The sequence below is a fragment of the Xenopus laevis genome, chromosome 8L (genome assembly GCF_017654675.1).
Source record: "Xenopus laevis strain J_2021 chromosome 8L, Xenopus_laevis_v10.1, whole genome shotgun sequence".
NCBI classification, from domain to species: Eukaryota; Metazoa; Chordata; class Amphibia; order Anura; family Pipidae; genus Xenopus; species Xenopus laevis.
In genome coordinates this window covers 74,072,753-74,091,896 of record NC_054385.1, presented here as the reverse complement: position 1 = coordinate 74,091,896, position 19,144 = coordinate 74,072,753, and the positions used below count along the sequence as shown (strand labels likewise).

The following is a 19,144-nucleotide window of genomic DNA, read 5'->3' as shown; positions in this document are numbered from 1 at the left end:
CTGGGTTCCGGCTAGTTCCGGTTTCGGAGAAGCTAGGAGTGGCGGGTGACAGAAGCTAGAGGTGTAGTGACAGGGGTGTGTTGTTAGTGCGTAAGAGCGCTGATAGGGGTGAGTGAGAGAACAGCACAGAGGGCTGGTGGGGAGTTACGAACAAGTAGGAAACAAGCTCACGGGCACCCAAAGGAAGAGGCCAAACATGCCGCGTTTCGGTGCAGGGGAAATCTCAGCCGGATTCTCACATAAACCTGTTATGAATGGAGTACAGCGCTGCGAGAACGGGGCACTAAAAAATGGAGTAATAGCAGTGGAGAAGGTGAGAGAGTCGCTTGTACTTGGGCGATGTGTAGCGACTGGGCGGGTCTAAAGTGTACTGTCCATTAGGTTGGGAGCACTTTGTATAGCTTTTTATAAAGGGACCGTGTAATGAACAAAGTCATCACATGTGTCACTAATTAACTTCAAGAATTGAGAATTGGTTACATAGTCGATACAGCGTTCTTGGTTTTTTTTTTGCGATAACTTGTTTACAGGACTCGCTTTGTGTTTTAAATGGGTGGTTCACCTTTGAGTTAACTTTTACAGTATTATGTTCTGCAATGGTCAGTTCTAAGCAACTTTTCTATTGGCCTTGATTCTTTTTTTATAGGTTTTTTTTAAAATTTCTTTGCCTTTGCCTTTTCTTCTGACTTCAGCTTTCAAATGGGGGTCATCGACCCCTAAAAAACAAATACTTTGTAAGGATATATATATACGACATATATATATATATATATATATATATATATATATATATATATATATATATATATATATATATATGACTAATATATTCAGGCCCTCTCCTATTCATATTCCAGTCTCTTATTAAAATCAGTGCATGGTTGTTAGGGTAATTTGGACCCTAACAACCAGATTATTGAAGTTGCAAACTGGAAAGCTGTTGAATAAAAAGCTAATTTAAAAACCACAAATAACGAAAAATCAAAACCAAATGCAAATTGTCTCACTCTCTCCATCATACTAAAAGTTCATTTAAAAGCGAACTACCCCTTTAAGTGCATACACGAGGTCTCTTTCTCCTTTGGCATTATGTGTAGAATAACCATTGCTAGTTCATTTTACTGAGCAGTGGTTATAACCACATCAAAACAAAGAATCCAGAAAGCATAGGCAGATGTCAGTGGAGGGGTCATAACAGAATTGAGTGCTGTGGCAGTAGTGGTGCTTGTGATGAGGACAGTATATGGGAGCTGTAGTCTGAAGTTCTTAGCGTGCAACTAATGAGAAGTTAATTCTCTAATGTGCATTTAGTCGTTGTTCCCATGACATCTGACATGATTCTCAGTGGGATCTGGTCATGTGTCTGTCAGCAGAATACACACAATCATGCTTTGCTTTTATGAATGTACTGCTGTTTAGGATTTATTTAGCTTTGTTTTGTTGGGTTAAACTGTGTCTGTACTTTGTGATACAGGCAATCCCGGTAACTAGTGCATGTCGGTGGATGTGACTAAAGATAACTTTGAATCGCAGGGATAGATTGGACGTGCCATGCCCTTGTATTACATTGCAGGCAGAAGTTCATTCCCTCTCCGGAGCATCCAGAAGCATTCACCATTTTTAAAAAGTTTGCATGTTGTAGCCCAAGGGCTTTCCAAAATGTATATCAGAATCTATTGTTAGATCTTGAACTGGTGATCAGAACTACTCCACACTCTTTGTTAGATTAACCTAGTGGGTACTTCCGTTAAAAGTGTCCAAGGTTTTCACGCAAATATACACACTTTTCATTATTTTTCCTACTTTGTAGAGAATGTTGGCTTCTTGCTTATCATTCTGGATCACTAAATAGGTTTGAGTTGCATATAAAGCAGTATAGCTTCTGTTGAAGAACTCATGCACACAATTACTTGGAAGCAGTTTGGCATGGGTTCAGGATAATATAGAAAGTAAAAAGAAGGACTTGTATCCCAGACCTGTACCGCTGCCTGTTGTGAACTACATTTCTGTAAATCCGTGGGGACTGTTGGGGTTTTTCTCAAGAAAAACTTGAAGGGGCAAAATCTTTAATTCTAATGCCTGAGTAATATATTGCCTCCTTCTCTAGAGCCCTCCCTAACTGCACCACTAAGGAACCCTAAACATTTCCATTACCTGTACATTGTTCATTTGTATTTTTTTTTTTGTTCATTTTTTTTTTTTAAAACAGCTTGGATGAGCGTTTTCCTTGCAGAAACCATAATCAATGTCATGCTGGGGAGCTATTAACACAGGTCATTTTCTCCTGGGCCTACTGTGTTGTTTTCATGTCTTCAGCTGCAGGCAGCAATTCTTATCTGTACAGGCACAATGTGTACAATATAGAGACGCATGAAAAACCTGCACAAAACAAACAATACTCTTTATCAGTATATTTAAAAGTACAGACATGACCCCTGAAACTGCACGGAAGCAGCTAGAATAGCTGTCACAACTGTTCAGTGAGTCTAAGAAATTTGTTATTGTGGTTACTGGCTTTTATTGTATTTATATTTACATAAAGTACATAAGTGCAACAAACCTTTGCGTTGAAATGTTAACTTGTACACACACTCACTAACATACAGGCTGCAACAAGGCTTAGTAATTAAAATCTTGTGTGTGTGGTTGTATAACAGCAGTATAGTTCAGTCAGTAGTCTGTTGGTATAATATAACTTTTTCTAGTCACACACCTTTCTTTGGTAATATTCTATGCTTGATTAGTGCATTAATTGGCTAAATGTATGAATATCCACTTGATTGGCAAGGGCATCAAACAAGGAGATCTTACACTGCTATGGACAGCAGCAGGCTTATCAGATTGTTTGGTCCTGCTGCTAGGCAGGCAGTTAGTACAAGGACAACATCAACTTGCAGATGCGGTCCTTGATCCAACAGCAAAATCAAACCTGCCAGTTCAGTGTTTGCCTAGTTTTTGGGCCAATAAGTTGCAGCTCGACTACCTTTACTTAGGAATAGAGTGTTGCTTTAAATACTTAGTGTTTACATATAAACATTATTAGCTGTGAGAGTTAAAATATTATCTTGTGGTTACCATTGGTTCATAGTTTCATTGTGTCCTTTATGTGCCATATACTTGATCACTCCTGTTGCTTATGCTGTTCTAGCAAGTAAATAGGCTATCCCAATGTCCTGCAGTGATTTTTTTTATAACAATTGTCCAGTCCTAGTGATACTGGTTATAATCTGTAATATAAAGTCAACAAACTTTTGATACTGAAGTGCTTTGTTAACACGGGTCTCTGATTTCCATCTCTTAAAGAAAGCGAATATATTAAAAATTACAAGGTCATGAGAACAGTCAGGCTACCCACGGAATACCTGCAAAGTGATTGGGTTTTGGGCAAAAAGTCCCCGAATCCCTTGCCGTGTGGTAAGTCCGGGCAAATGTGACATGCTTCAGGTTTTGTATGCCCCCAGGTTAGTTGGCCTATTGTTGGTTGAGCAGCGGGAACATGCAGGTCAAATTGTGGGTACGGGTCGAGTACGGGTTTTCAAATGGACCAGCACAGGACTCGGCCTCACACTCTGCCTTTTATGAATCTGATATCTGCAGACATTTTCAATATAGTATAAAGTTTAAAGGCAACTAAATATTTTCAGTTTCTTTCATTTGTAACCATTTATGTTCTACTTGGTTTAAAGAGGCCCAGCCCTTTTTGAAATAATAGTATCAGAGTAGATTATCTAACAACATACAGTTGAAGCTATTCTCTCAGGACAGACTGATCGCATTCTGATGGAACTGCTGGGCAGTGAGAACACTAACTTCAGTGGGGCCCACGTGTATCGGTCATTCAATTTAGTCAGTAAGAGAAGATTTGAAAAACTATTCTACTCATAGTAACATAGTTAAATTGGGTTAAAAAAAGTCCATCAAGTTTAACCCTTCCAAATGAAAACCCAGCATCCATACACACACCCCTCCCTACTTTTAATTAAATTCTATATACCCATACCTATACGAACTATAGAGGTTAGGATCACAATAGCCTTTGATATTATGTCTGTCCAAAAAATCATCCAAGCCATTCTTAAAGGCATTAACTGAATCAGCCATCACAACATCACCCGGCAGTGCATTCCACAACCTCACTGTCCTGACTGTGAAGAACCCCCTACGTTGCTTCAAATGAAAGTTCTTTTCTTCTAGTCTAAAGGGGTGGCCTCTGGTACGGTGATCCACTTTATGGGTAAAAAGGTCCCCTGCTATTTGTCTATAATGTCCTCTAATGATTATGGAGTGTATATTCAATTTCCAATCGAAGTAGTAACATCACAAAAATCTGATTCTAGTAAGCTACATAAAAATATCATATATTTGCACCCAAAATCAGCTGGGTCACATTTTTCTTGAGGCTGGATATAGTTCAACATAGCTGAATCATGATTTTAATAAAGCATTAAAGGGGACGTATTGTACCCTCCTTTACTACAGCTGCAGTAATCAGAAATTGCCCGAATGCCCTACTAGTCCTTTGTCTGTTCCATGTCCTGCTAGCAAGTTTTCCAGGCTATGCGGAGGAGCCAGTAGCTCTGTAGGATAGGTACCAATCGAAATTCCTTGTCAGCCATAAACTTAATTCAACTGCCCAGTTGCTGCACAGCAGATTATTTTTGTGTAAGCAATAGTGGTGCTTTTGAAACACACACACAATTTACAAGATATTTATATTTCAGTGCATAAAAAACCCTTTTACTTCTGCTTTGACACAGCTTTCATATTGGTTTGTGCTATTAGCCATTAGCTATGGAACAAAAATAGGATTTATGGCAAATGACATCCTGTACATTCTGGTCTGGGTGGGTCTCCTGAAACTAGATAGAAACGGGAGGGGCGGCCTGGGGCAAAACTGTCCTACTTTTTGATTACTCTATGTTAGTACAGTTACTTGTGTATTTTATTAAACATCTACAGCAGCATGTGGTCCATGGCCAGGCATTTGGCTAATGGCACATGAGACGCAGCCTCAGGTAGAAAGTCAATGCACTCCCCTGTTAGTCAGCCTGTGTGCAGACACATGGAGTGGACATCCGCAAAAAAAAAAAGAAAAATCATTTAGTTTTTCTGCACCGACATCCACTCCCCGTAAAAGAGCACAAGCCAGCTCTGTGCCGGACAGTGCAGAGACATGAGGGAGCAGATGGGAGCACATCGGCTTCTCTCTGCCTGTGGAGAAAACGCTGCTGGAGAGAAGTTGTCTCGTGCCAGAGATTGTCATTGTTTTGTACGATTGCTGTCTGTCAATCAATGGCCAGAGCATCATGTGATTTGTTCTCTTTACTACTTTATATTAATCTGAATGGTTAGTTGCAGGTCGGAAGGTTGGCACGGACGATCATTCGTCCGATATAGGCTATAATCTCCACGTCTATGGCCAACTTTATGCAAGTTAAGTTACAGACTTCATTTTGCAAGTGGTCAATACTTTACCAATACTGATTAGCCAAATAGACGTGTTAACAGATCCAAAAATACAGTAACTGTATTACAGGCATATGTATTATGTATGCTGTGTAAAACAAAATTCATAGAAAAAATGTTGTAAAATAAATGGCGAAATTGCTTCTGGCAGAAGTTGCTTAAATAAAAACCGCGTAAAAATGTACGATATTTTTTACACAGCGAAGCCTAGCGATGTGTGGTGTATTATCCCACTTTTTTTTTACACAGCATAATAAATATGCCCCTTATAGTACAGGTGAAGTTGCAGATCCCCAACAGAAATACAGGTGGATGATTTGAACACTGTGTGGTGTGTATGGAGACATGAAACATGAACCTGGTATCCATGAGATTAAAACAAAAGCTTCCTTTTCACACAGTGAGGTTGTGTGGCTATAGTGTGTCTGTTACTATGGCGTGCAAAGCTACAATAAGCATTTGTATGAGCTCTGTGTCCACTATATAGAAATGGACAGAGAAGTACTCCATGGAATAAACCTCTCAAATGCAACTTACGTATTCGGTCTAGTGTCAGATGCTGTTTGTCTGTATTTGCTGTCAGTACTGTTTGTGTATCATGTTCCTCTATTGTGTTATTCAGTGTAAGATCACCGTCCAACTTGCACCTTTTAACTTTTTTAGTGTAGTTGGTTACTTGTATAATTGAATTGTCCTACACCGATGACAGTGGAACCCATTGGCATGTTGGTACCATAACACAAGTGCATAATTGAAATACTTCAGTAACCCCCAGCAACCAATCAGATATTTGCTTTCATTATTGTAATTTGACTGAAGTAAACAAAGCAAAGTTTTGATTAAGCAAATGTGGAACAGGCACTGCTCATCTTACTGCAAAGACTGACTTGCTGCCTGTTTATTTGAATTTGTTTATGTTGGGGTGGTTTCTCAGTGCTATCTCAATAAACAGATATAATGATAATTTTATTTGTATGTTATTTAAAACGCCATAATACCATAAAAACTAAAAAAAAAAGTAAAAAAAATAATGGGATTTCCACCCCAAAATATTTTTTTTTTGCATATTGAAAGTAATTGACATTGTAAGTAGTGATGGGCGAATTTGTGCCGTTTCGCTGAAAAATTTGCGAAATTCGCGAAACGGCGCCGGCGTCTCGTTTTTTCAACTCCGGCGCCCGTGGCGTCCGTTTTTTCTAAAAAAAAATGTTGACGCCGGCGAATTTTTGCCGCGAATTTTCGCGGGCGTTTCGCAAATTTATTCGCTGGCGGCGAAACGCGCAAATTCACTGCGAATTCGCGCCTGGTGAATAAATTCGCCCATCACTAATTGTAAGCAACTTTCCAATTACATTAATGACACATTTTCAATTATTTTAAATGTAGTTGTAAATGTAATTCCATTGAAAGCAGTTTCTGAATCTCGCAGTTCTCTCATCTTTACTCGACTACTCATATCACATCGGAAATTGGCCACCACAATGCCTTGGATGTTCTCCTGTTAAAGGAAAGCTAAAGCCTAAAAAAAATCATTATGTATAATGAACTTACTGTAGCAGACCACAGGTTTCTCATGTTTGCATAATAATGATCCAGATTACACACCTTCAAAATTTTCCACAGCAGCTCCCCATGCAAGGCACTGTGGGAGCTGGAGTATTGCAATAGCAACAATAAATCTGTGCCTTTCCTACCTATTATACAGCACTGAGGAATACAATGGTGCTACATAGGAGGTTTCTCAGCCTGCATATAAGCAAAGTAAATATGCATACTCCTGTTTTCGTGAAAAATCCAATGTGCATGTTTACACCCAGGCCAATACAGCGTTTCTGGGTGTAGACCATTATTCTGCAAAGCAGACGGGCAGTTTCTCGACCTGTGGTTATATGCAGGCTGTGAAACTGCCCCGCGCCACAGCAATCTTATGTGGTAATCTTGATAGTAATACACCATATTTTATCCCATGAATACAGCAAAATAACATTCTTTATCATGCATGGACCACATAGCAATCTTCTTATATCAGTCCAAAATAATCACAATGATCTCCTTAAATTTAACAACTGACACAGTGGTGTACATGTTTCCAAATGGAATACACAGATTCCTTCATATTTTTCTATTTTCAGATGCTGCCTTGACACACAAATTTGTCAAAGCCAAAAATATTTGAAGGACAATTAGAATTTTCGGTAGAGGTTTCAGTCAGTAATTTGGGCCACCCCCACCTACCTTTGCCCAGTGCAGAGGTATGTGTTGCCTTGCTGTGCTGTCAATACTGTAACCAGTAGTAACCAATTGTTTTTATTATTCATGTAATGTTTTACATTACTGTTAAGAGGAACTGTATTATAGGGGAGAGACCTGTTTCAATATAGTGAACCCCACCTATTTAATCTATATGTAATACATTTATTTATACTTTGATGTTTTGAAGTTATTTCCCACAACACTGACTAGTATTTCCAGTTTGTCCTGATGGATAGAAACTTATGGGGGAGGGTTAAGCACTTCTATAATTCATTAGCCAAGGCTAATTTATTGCATGTTCAATAAAAGCTTCTACAGGTACAGGTATGGTATCCGTTATCCCGAATGCTTGGGACCTGGGGTTCTCCGGATAAGGGATCTTTCTGTAATTTGGATCTTCATACCTAAAGTCTAATAAAAAATAATGTAAACATTAGATTTTACTTCAAATAAGGATTAATTATATCTTAGTTAGGATGTACACCAGTGATCCCCAACCAGTAGCTCGTGCAGGGTCGTACTGGACATGGGGGGGCCCACCGGGTAACTATACTCTGGGCCCCCCATGCGCATGCGCGAACGTCCCGGCGCATGCCAGAGTTCATGCGCGAACGGTTCGGCGCACGCTGGTGTGTATGCAAACGCCGGTGCGCATGCGCGAACACCAAAGCGCATGCGATACCGGCGCGCCGGTTAATTTTTATTTGGGGGCCAGAACATTGGGGGAGCGGCTGGGCCGGCGGGGGCCCATGAAGGCCGGGGCCCACCGGGTATTTTCCCGGTTTCCCGCCGGCCCAGTCCGCCGCTGAGCTCGTGAGCAGCACGTTGTTCTCCAACCCCTTGGATGTTGCTCTCAGTGGCTCTCAAAGTTGGTGCTTATTTTTGAATTCCAGGCAAGTTTTGGCTGTATAAAAACCAGATGTACTGCCAAACAGAGCCTCCTGTAGGCTACCAGTCCACACTGGACTAACAAATAGCCAATCACAGCCCTTATTCTGTACCACCCAGGAACATTTTTCATGCTTGTGTTGCTCCGCAAATCTTTTTACATCTGAATGTTTCTCATGGGTGAAAAAGTATGGGGATCCCTGATGTACACAGTATTGTTTTATTATTATAGAGAAAATGGAAATCATTTTTAAACATTTGGATATAATGGAGCATATGGCAGACAGCCTTTCCGTAATTTGGAACTTTTTGGATTATTGGTTTCCAGATAACTGATCCCATACCTGTACATATATATAAAATATGTAAATATTTAAGTGAATGCAATTTATCTGGTTGATCATAACTTTTGTTAAAGCATCAGTAAATGTAAGGGTTTTATATGATTTAAAATATAGTGCTTTGTTGCAAAATGTGTGTTTGCTTCAGAAATACTACTGCAGTTTATATATAAAATATAAATTAATCTGCCTCACAAAGGCTGCTATTCAAGTTTACTAGGGCTGAAAGGCACATGTTTATGTTGTGCATGTGATAATATCTTGTATAAAATAGGACATTGTGTCCAAGAAACTAGTGATATGCGGGTCGAGAAAAACTCAACCCCCGCGCCCCCGATCTGCTCCTGTCCACACCCGACTTCCGCCTTCCTTTTATAGACCCCTGCTCACCCGCCTCACTGATGATGTCTTAAAAGGGACAGGGCTGTCAGGAGCGTGCCTATAAAACCAGAAGTCTGAAGCTGGCAGTGCATGGTCGCAGGCGGGGAGAGCAGGCAGAAGAGCTCGCAGATGGGGGGGGCGAGGTCAGCCCAACCCGCGGGTAAACACGCAGGTCCTGCGGGTATTGGACTGGCCCACACATCACTACAAGAAACTGTTTATTTGCAGGTGTAGGATGAACAGAGGATAAATTAAAATATAGAAAAGGAGGTCTTCACTTCATGATGAAACTTCCCCCTGCTGAGTGGGCCATACATGTAGCAATGGCTATGGCATAGTGAAAATGCTGCAACTTTTTGTTACTTATCTTTCTGTTCAGAACAGAACCTTGTCCAGTCTCTCGTGCAAACCACTGCTTGGTTACTAGGCAAGGTGGAATCCTAGCAAACAGTTGTTGCTGAAATGACAAAATATAGAACTTCTCAAAAAAAAAAAAAAAAAAAGCTATTGAATGCAAAAGCCACAGCAAATAAAAAGCAAATATCAACTGCACATTGTCTCCGATTATCTCTATCTAGATTTTAATTTAAAGGTGATCTACCCCTTTGAGTAGCTCCAAAGAGTTTGTTGCAAGCATTCTCTCCACAAATTACCTAATCTCCCAGTTTTTTCCAAGAAAATTAGGTGTGTATTTGTGTTCCAGAAGTGTGAATTCTGTATTTTTATTTGTTTCACAGGTCCATAATGGGGGTTTGTATAAGAGACCTTTTAATGAAGCATTTGAAGAGACCCCAATGATAGTGGCCGTTCTCACTTACATGGGCTATGGCATCCTTACTCTGTTTGGGTACCTAAGAGATTTCCTCAGAAGTTGGAAGATTGAAAAGTGTCACATTGCCACTGAAAGGGTTGAACAGAAGGTAAGTTTATTCAAGATTGTCAGTGACCAGTATTGCTGTTTTCATAACTGGTTATAATCCTTCTGGGATCTTCAGGGCTGTCAAACACATGGTGCTTTCTCTGGCAGAGAAAAATGTCAATACCATGTTGCATCCCTGTGTATGCAGTGCCAAATTGATGTAAACCAGTTCAGTGTAGTAAGTTTTCTCCAGCATTAATTAAGTGCTTCTTGTTTGCCTTTGCATTTACCATTGAATATAATGGAAAGCTGGGAGAACCACTGCAATCAGATCAAATAGACAAATCTGCACTCAATCCATTACCAATATTTTAAGGATATTGAGCCATTTTTGTGCCTTAAGGTACTAAAAAATGCCTTACCCTTTAAACAAAACTGACACAGTTGGCCATCTTAAATTGCATATATTGCAATATATGGACAAACAATCCCTAAATCATCCCTAGTCTGGTCACTCCTACTCAACTTTCATTAAGAATTCTATTGCTTCATTATACATTTTACACAGGGATTAGGGTTTACCTGCAACTCACTTGCTTCTTTTAAGGTTTAAACTCCCAAACATGGTTGCCCTTTTATTGGCCACCACTGGAATCACCTGACTATAGCTGGAAGGGTGGGAGCTACAACATGGAGTTAACCACGGCTCCTGTATAAATTATAACGAACAAGGGAAAATTGTGCTCACCACAAATTTTTCAACCGTGAAGCAGAGGTGCTATGAGGTTCTGACCACAAAATACATACAGACAAATACAAGAGATCCTCTGCACTCAACCCATTACCAATATATTAAGGACATTGTGACATTTTGTGCCATAAGCTACTAAAAGTGCCTTACCCTTTAAACAAAACAGGGATTGTTTGTCCATATATTGCAATATATTTAAGCTGGCCATCTATGTCAAAGTCAGATCACCTGGTATGTCATAGGCCATTGCAAAACCCTGTATCCAAACTGGAGTGGATATTTAATCATTCTTTTTCCTGTAAAGGTGCCATTAAAGTTTTAAGCTTTTTGACAAATGTCAGATGAAATGTGTCAATGACTCTCAGCATGATTGCAACCGCAGTTACCTGTTCATGCCTGTCAGGGGAGAATATTTATTATAACCGTAATGACTATATTGCTTGACTCTCACTTTTACTAGCCAAACTCTTTAAGCATCACTTTTGTTTTCTCAAGTAGCTTAAAGTTGCCTTGCTTTTGGTTGCCTCCCACTGGAATTAATGGGAAGCTCTACTATTTCCAGAAAGCACACATAAGTGTATTTCTGGCAACATTTGTTGTTCCAGGGCAGTTCCAGCCTTTACTGTCAGGAATATATTGGAAAAGTAACAATTTAGCATCCCTCAGAATTCACTCTAGGGCAATATATAGTACTTCTATGCAAATGAATGGAAAGCTTTTTGTATAAAGGCATAGAAGTCTGATTTCTGCTATATGTAGGAGCCATCAAAATGGTAACATGCACTTGCAAAATAAATACTGTCGCTGATTTTCATTGCTGATGCTGTGTGACTATATCTGACTTTCTGAGAGGTACATTGCAGGACTTTGTGCCACTTTATCAAGACTTTGAGGATTTCTACACCAGGAATCTATACATGCGGATCAGGGATAACTGGAACAGGCCAGTTTGCAGTGTTCCTGGAGAGAGAATAGACCTTATGGAGCGCTTTACTGATGACTACAACTGGACATTTAAGTAAGTCTTTTATAAGGCTTTATTTTATGGTGTGGAATAATTTACATTAAATGAGAAGGAAAAGCAGAATACTGGGAGGTGAGATGTTAGAAAGTAACAAGGAAGAAGATGACGATGTGGTAATCCTAGGGGCAGATTTATCAAGGGTTGAATTTCGAAGTGTAAAATACTTTGAAATTCGACCATCGAATTAAAATACTTCAAATTTAAATATCGAAGTCAAAGTATTTTTCGCTGAATTTGGCCATCGAACGATCGAAGTAAAATTGTTCGAATCGAATGATTTTAGCTTACGATCAAACTATTTTACTTCGATGTGTAAAGACAATTGGTTGTAGAAGGTCCCTATAAGCTAACATAGCACTTCGGCAGCATTAATATGGCGAAGTATTGAAGTTGAAAAGACAGTACTTCGATTACAGAATGGTCGAATATTCAAACTATTTTTACTGCAAATCGAATTCAAATTAAATTCAAAGTCGTAGTATCCTATTTGATGGTCGAAGTATCCAAAAAATTACTACGAATTTCGAATTTTTTTGAAAATTCCCTCAAATTCACTTTGACCCTTGATAAATCTGCCCCCTAGTGTAGTACCCCAGGCTGGTTCAGTTTGCAGCAAGCTCTGGCCCAGGGTCTCAACCTATTATAATCATGGGGGGCGGGTGCTTACAATTTTGAGCCCCCCAGTAATTATGCCTTTACTTCTCCTTTAATATTAATACTCACACCAGAATAATAGGCTATTTTGCGACTACATATCAATGTGCTTAACAATATGTTAATTCATGGTGCACCCCAGTTGTTGCGTTGTTGCATTCAGTTATGTGATGGGGTCAGGAATTATTTATATGGTGGTTAACCATTGTGAAAGATCATTTTATTAATGTATGTGAAATCTGTCAAATACTCTCTCCCCTGCTCTTCTGGCCCTGTTACCATGACCTACGAAAGATAATTCACAAGTTAGCTGCATTACCAAAGAAACAAAAGGCAGGTGATTACCTGCAGTCACACCAGAAATTGAGAAAAACTCCCTGTCCATTATAGAAGGTATTTCTACAAGTAATATCTTGTTTATCGGAAAAGCCCAGATGACCCATATACACATTATTAGAAGCCTGGTAGGATTTGGCCAGTGGGGCACTGTGAAAAAAGCCCAGTGGGCTTGCTGGCCCGTCCCCAATTGCAGCCATGAGATGAGTAAGGTATGTGCCCAGTTTGATGCTGATTAGACGTAATGTTAGAGCCATACTTTATATATGCACGAAAAGGCCTGTGCTTAGGCTGACAGGGAGGTGGCCTTCAGTGCCTGTGTCGGGGAAAAAAAAGCTTTAAAAGAAAAATCAGACCCTTAGTTCTAAATACAGCCCTGCTTAAAGGGGTTGTTCACCTTTAAATTAACTTTTATTATGATGTAGAGACTGATATTCTGAGACAATTTGCAATTGATTTTCATTTTTTATCATTTGTGTTTTTTTGCTTTATTTTATTGCTTTTTATTCAGCAGCTCTCCAGTTTGTCACAACCCCTCATATACCCTACCAGCTGAGATACAAAACAGTGTAAAATAATAAGAAGTATAAAGTTTGTCCAGGTTTAGTAAACTCTAGAAACCAATAAGGTGCTGTGTTGGTCATAGCAGCTGCAGTACAATGTAATCATGTGATGGTCAGCTAAAACCTCAAGGCTAATGTGACCGTGGGCAAATTTGCTCGTGGGCAGTTATCCATAGCAACCAATCAGATTGTTGCATTCACTGTTCTAACTGCAGCTGCCTGAAAAAAGCTAAGCACTGTTTGGTTGCTATGGGTTTCTGCCCATGGGCAAATTTGCCCAGTGTTGATAAATGAGCCCCAACGTGTTTCTTTTGGCAGAGAGAATGCCAATCCACTCCTATCAGCCCTGTAGTTAGTATGCCATGCATATGCACCGACCACGGCTGGTAGGCAGGTGCTTGTATGTGGAAGATTTTGCTTTGAACAGACATTTGGTCAAAGGAGCTCTCCATGCTGGTGAAACAAGCCACCCTTAAGCTGCAAAACACAAAAAAACCCATCCAAAAAATTGCTTCAATATTAGGAGTGGCAAAATCTACAGTTCGGTACATCCTGAGAAAGAAAGAAAGCAAAAAGACCTGGACGTCCACGGAAGACAACAGTGGTGGATGATCACAGAATCATTTCCATGGTGAAGAGAAACCCCTTCACAACAGACAAACAAGTGAACACCACTCTCCAGGAGGTAGGTGTATCAATATTCAAGTCTACCATAAAGAGAAGACTGCATGAAAGTAAATACAGAGGGTGCACTGCAAGGTGCAAGCCACTCATAAGCATCAAGAATAGAAAGGCTAGATTGGACTTTGCTAAAGACATCTAAAAAAAGCCAGCACAGTTCTGAAAAAACATTCTTTGGACAGATTGAAACCAAGATCAACCTCTACCAGAATGATGGCAAGAAAAAAGTATGGAGAAGGCATGGAACAGCTCATGATCCAAAGCATACCACATCATCTATAAAACATGTAAGCAGTGTGATGGCTTGGGTGTGCACTGGGACACTAGTGTTTATCCATGATGTGACACAGGACAGAAGCACCCGAATGAATTCTGAGGTGTTCAGAGACATATGGCCTGCTCAAATCCAGCTAAATGCAGTCAAATTGATTGGGAGGCGTTTCATAATACAGATGGACAATGACCCAAAACATACATCCAAAGCAATCCAGGAGTTTATTAAAGCAAAGAAGTGGAATATTCTTGAATGGCCAAGTCAGTCACCTGATCTGAACCCAATTGAGCATGCATTTCACCTGTTGAAGACTAAACTTTGGACAGAAAGGCCCACAAACAAACAGCAACGGAAAGCCACTGCAGTAAAGGCTTAAAAAAGGCTTAAAAAGGAGGAAACCCTGAATCTGGTGATGTCCATGAATTCAAGACTTCAGGCTGTCATTGCCAGCAAGGGGTTTTCAACCAAGTATTAGAAATGAACATTTTATTTTCAGTTTTTTAATTTGTCCAATTTCTTTTGAGCCCCTGAAATGGAGTGATTGTGTTAAAAAAAGGCTTTAGTTCCTCACATTTTTATGCAATCTTTTTATTCAACCCACTGAATTAAAGCTGAACCAGAACCAAAATTAGAAAAAAGTTGCTTCTTTCCAAAGATTTATGGGCCTAACTGTATACCCATCACTCCTATTGCTCTTCCTGGCTTGCTACAGGGTCAGTCGGAAGTGGGTTTACTGCATGATGCTTTAATCTATAGTAACACCCTAAAGGAACTATGTGTGCGTTTGTATACATAAAGATCTACACAATATGTTTTAATTTATTTAAAGATTATATCTTTCTAACCAAAACCAACAAATAATCAATTTCTTGATAACAAATTATAAAACTATTTTATATGAAAAAAGTTTTTATTCTGTAGAGAGCCATGAATGACCTTATGCTTTTGCTATGGAAAGTGTGGCTTATTGTCCTATTTAAACTGCATGGCTACACAGCATCTTATTTATATAAACCATGTTATATACGGAGACAATTTGTAATTAGGTTTCATTTTTTATTATTTGTGTTTTTTGTTATTTAGCTTTTTATTGAGCAGCTCTCCAGTTTCAATATCACCAATCTGGTTGCTAGGATTAAAGTATACTAGCAACCATGCAATGATTTGAATACGAGACTGAAATATGAATAGGAGAGGTCTTGAATAGAAATGAGTAATAAAAAGTAGCAATAAAAATAAATTTATAGCCTTACAGAGCATTTGTTGTTTAGATGGGGGTCAGTGAACCCCATTTGAAAGCTGGAAAATAGTCCGCAAATAATCAAAACTATAAAAAAAATAATAATGAATGAAGACCAAATGAAAAGTTGCTTAGAATTAGTCATTCTATAACATACTAAAAGTTAGCTTAAAGGTGAACCACCCCTTATATCCCTTATAGCCTTATATTCTATAGGTGTACGGTAATCTCAAACAATGTAGAACACATTTTGAAAGTACAATATTTGCCAGATTTTACCAACAGAGGGCAGACTTCACTAACCAGAATACAAATCTGTAGAAAGTGGTGCACAGGCCTTATTCACACTGCTGACTTTTGTGTAAAGGGATCTTATTAATATCCTTTATTTATATAGAGCCAACATATTCCAGAGATTTAAGGGTAAGGTCATACCTGGAGATTTGTGGAGATTTAGTCGCCCGGCGACTAATCGTCCTCTTCTTTGGGGCAACTAATCTCCCCGAAATGCTTCCCCCTGTCTCCCTGAATCTCTCGTGTGACCTTACCCTTACAGGTAATATACATCATTCACATCAGTTCCTGACCCAGTTGAGTTTACAATCTAAGGTCCTTATCACATCCACACAAACAAAGGAGGCTCAATTTCATTAGGAGCCAGTAAACCTGCCTGTATGTTTTTGGACTGTTTGTAAAATACTGCAGTACTACAGGGTAGAACATACATACTCCTTGTAAATAGTGCCCTTGCTGGAATCAAACCTAATACCCTAAATAATAAAAGCATTACTTTTACTGTCTTAATATCCATTTCTTTGAGCAAAATATATTTTCTTGTTTTTTTCAGTGCAGTCTACATACATATAAATGTACGGTTCTTATATAGTTTGGTTCATACCTGTGGAATTTCCACACCCCTGTGTTATGTTTTCATAATATGATGTGATTTACAACTATTTTGCACTGTTAAGTGTGCACTTCATTTTAACACTGCAAGCAGGGGGTCTTTAATGATGAAAAAAAATACATTTGATGAACCGTTATAGTTTTGTTTCGATTTATTTGCGGCCCAACGTTTCGCTGCCAGGAACTTTATTAATGATTGATCAGGGTCCCAACTAGGACTAAAATATTGGAACACAAGGTGATGGACTTCAATGTTTTTAACTCTTATGGTATCTTTTCTCTTCGTTCCTCCCTTTGCAGGTTTACAGGCAGAATGATTAAGGGTGTAATAAACATGGGCTCGTATAACTATCTGGGATTTGCGCAGAACACTGGATTGTGTGCCGATGCATCAGCACAAGCTCTGAACCAGTATGGAGTAGGAATGTGCAGCACACGGCAGGAAATTGGTGAGTAAGACTGGTTAAGAGTAAAACAAACAATAAAAGATCTTTAACTTTTTCATCTTTATTCAACCAAATAACGTTGGGTTGCTCTTCATATTAACTGATCTTTTGCTTATAGGTTTTCCTTTTTGTCCTTGTCACTATGGCCCTTCCAGACCAAGTCAGCCGCTTTGTGCCCATTGTTAGGGTTGTTGCCTGCATAACTTATATCTGGCCAAAAATAATTCAGATATGTATCGGACAAATTTGAAAATCACATTGGTCGCAGACAACATCAACCTGTTGACGGATTTCCATTGGCTTGCTGTATGACTAATCAGATAAGCCCAATTTTAGCCAGCACATGGGTGGCCAAATCTGCTTGTTTGGCGACCTCACCAAATTAGCGCATCTCACCAGATTTCCTCTGAGAAATCCATTTACAGTGTAATGTCCACTTCTCATTTTAGTAGCCTTACAGTATTACCAGAAGCGAAGGAGAAAAAAAAATCAATAGAATATTGTTTGAGCCCACAGAATAACTGATAACTGGTTCCTATCACTATAAAAAGTCTGTTTATGTCTCTCCTCTGTGATTGTATGAGATCACTGACCAACCTTGCTGTTAATGTAAAATTGGCTGCTTTTTATAGTCTTTTTGACAAGACAAAAATGACATTAGGAGACAACAAATACATAAATTCTGTTATTTTAGATGTACATATTTGTAGATGTACATATTTGCAGAATTCTATATTTTCATTTATGTACAGTTTGTATTTCTTAATTTATTGTTCCTTGTTGGTTACATGCCTTATCTTGAGCCTTTTGTCCACATGCCTTATCTTGAGCCTTTTGTTCTGGCTTTATATGTACATTGTGACCACTTGTCTGTCTGTGCATAGGAAATATGGATAAACATGAGGAGTTAGAACATCTAGTTGCGAAATTTCTTGGTGTGGAGGCTGCAATGGTATATGGAATGGGCTTTGCCACAAACTCAATGAATATCCCAGCACTAGTTGGAAAGGTTTGTAGCCTTTATTTTTGTGTGTGTTTGCTGGGTTTACATATCTGCTTTTTTGTGACTTTTGGGGGGTGGAAAGGTATTTTCTTAATTGACTGTGGTTGACTGCTTTATGACTTTTCTCTAATTTTTCCCCCCAGAGCTGCTTAATCCTCAGTGATGAGCTGAACCATTCCTCTCTGGTACTAGGAGCCCGTCTTTCTGGCGCCACCATTCGAATTTTCAAGCATAATAGTGAGTAAAAACACTGTACTACTACAATATAATAAACGTGAAAAGTAAGAAGTCAATTTCTGACTTTTTTAACATACAGATATATTAGATGTTGATTTCAATAATTTTTATAGATTAAACATAAAATACCATGCACTATTTGTTTTTTACTCCATTGTGTAATTGAAATAAGCAAAAAATACAAAGTTTGCATGTTGAAAAATTAAGTGCACCTCTACATTATCATAAGAGGATCTTTGCGGAATCCGTCATATTGAAACATTTAGTTTTCACTCTTTGTGTGTGCCTAGAGTGAAAAGTTCACTTAGGTCTTTAAAAAGAAGTTTACAGAGACTGTGAGCTTGGAAAGAGATAGTCAAACAAATGGATATCATTTGACTGTCCAGAAGATCATCTACAAGTGTAGAATATTTCAAACACTTTTTACTTGCCCAGCTTATGCCGTGCCAGCAAGTTTGGCCAAAGACTAAGGGGCAAATTCACTAAACGACAAAGCACCTAACGCTAGCGTGAATGCGCCAGCATAGCGCATTTTCTTTAATTTGCCGATTCACTAACGGACGCTGGCGTAAATTCGCTAGTGTTACTTCGCACCCTTACGCCTGGCGTATTTGCTCAACGGACGTAACTACGCAAATTCACTAAAGTGCGCCTTTTTCTGAACGCTACCTTTTACACCAGGCATCCTTCACCACCTCAGACCAGGCGAAGTGCAATAGAGTAGATAGGGATTGCTTCAAAAAAAAGTTAAAAAAAAATTCTAAGTCCCAAAAAACGCTGGCGTTTTTTCATTTTTTATGGGTGATAGGCTGAAAGAGGTTGAAAATTTTTTTGGGGCTAC

The 19,144-nt window shown here is 39.0% G+C and overlaps 1 protein-coding gene across 2 annotated transcripts in view; it reads left to right on the top strand.

Moving 5' to 3' along the window:
• sptlc2.L (serine palmitoyltransferase, long chain base subunit 2 L homeolog) overlaps positions 1 to 19,144 on the top strand; it is a 33,233-nt gene continuing 14,089 nt past the window's right edge. Inside the window, exons 1-6 of one of the 2 annotated variants that reach the window (XM_018230373.2) lie at positions 1 to 313; positions 10,067 to 10,249; positions 11,803 to 11,957; positions 16,918 to 17,066; positions 17,948 to 18,072; positions 18,210 to 18,303. In XM_018230373.2, coding sequence (XP_018085862.1) covers positions 197 to 313; positions 10,067 to 10,249; positions 11,803 to 11,957; positions 16,918 to 17,066; positions 17,948 to 18,072; positions 18,210 to 18,303 — 823 coding nt within the window. In that variant the 5' untranslated portion in view covers positions 1 to 196. Of the gene's footprint in view, positions 315 to 10,052; positions 10,250 to 11,802; positions 11,958 to 16,917; positions 17,067 to 17,947; positions 18,073 to 18,209; positions 18,304 to 19,144 lie in introns of both variants that reach the window. The other variant, XM_041572975.1, reaches the window with a different exon arrangement.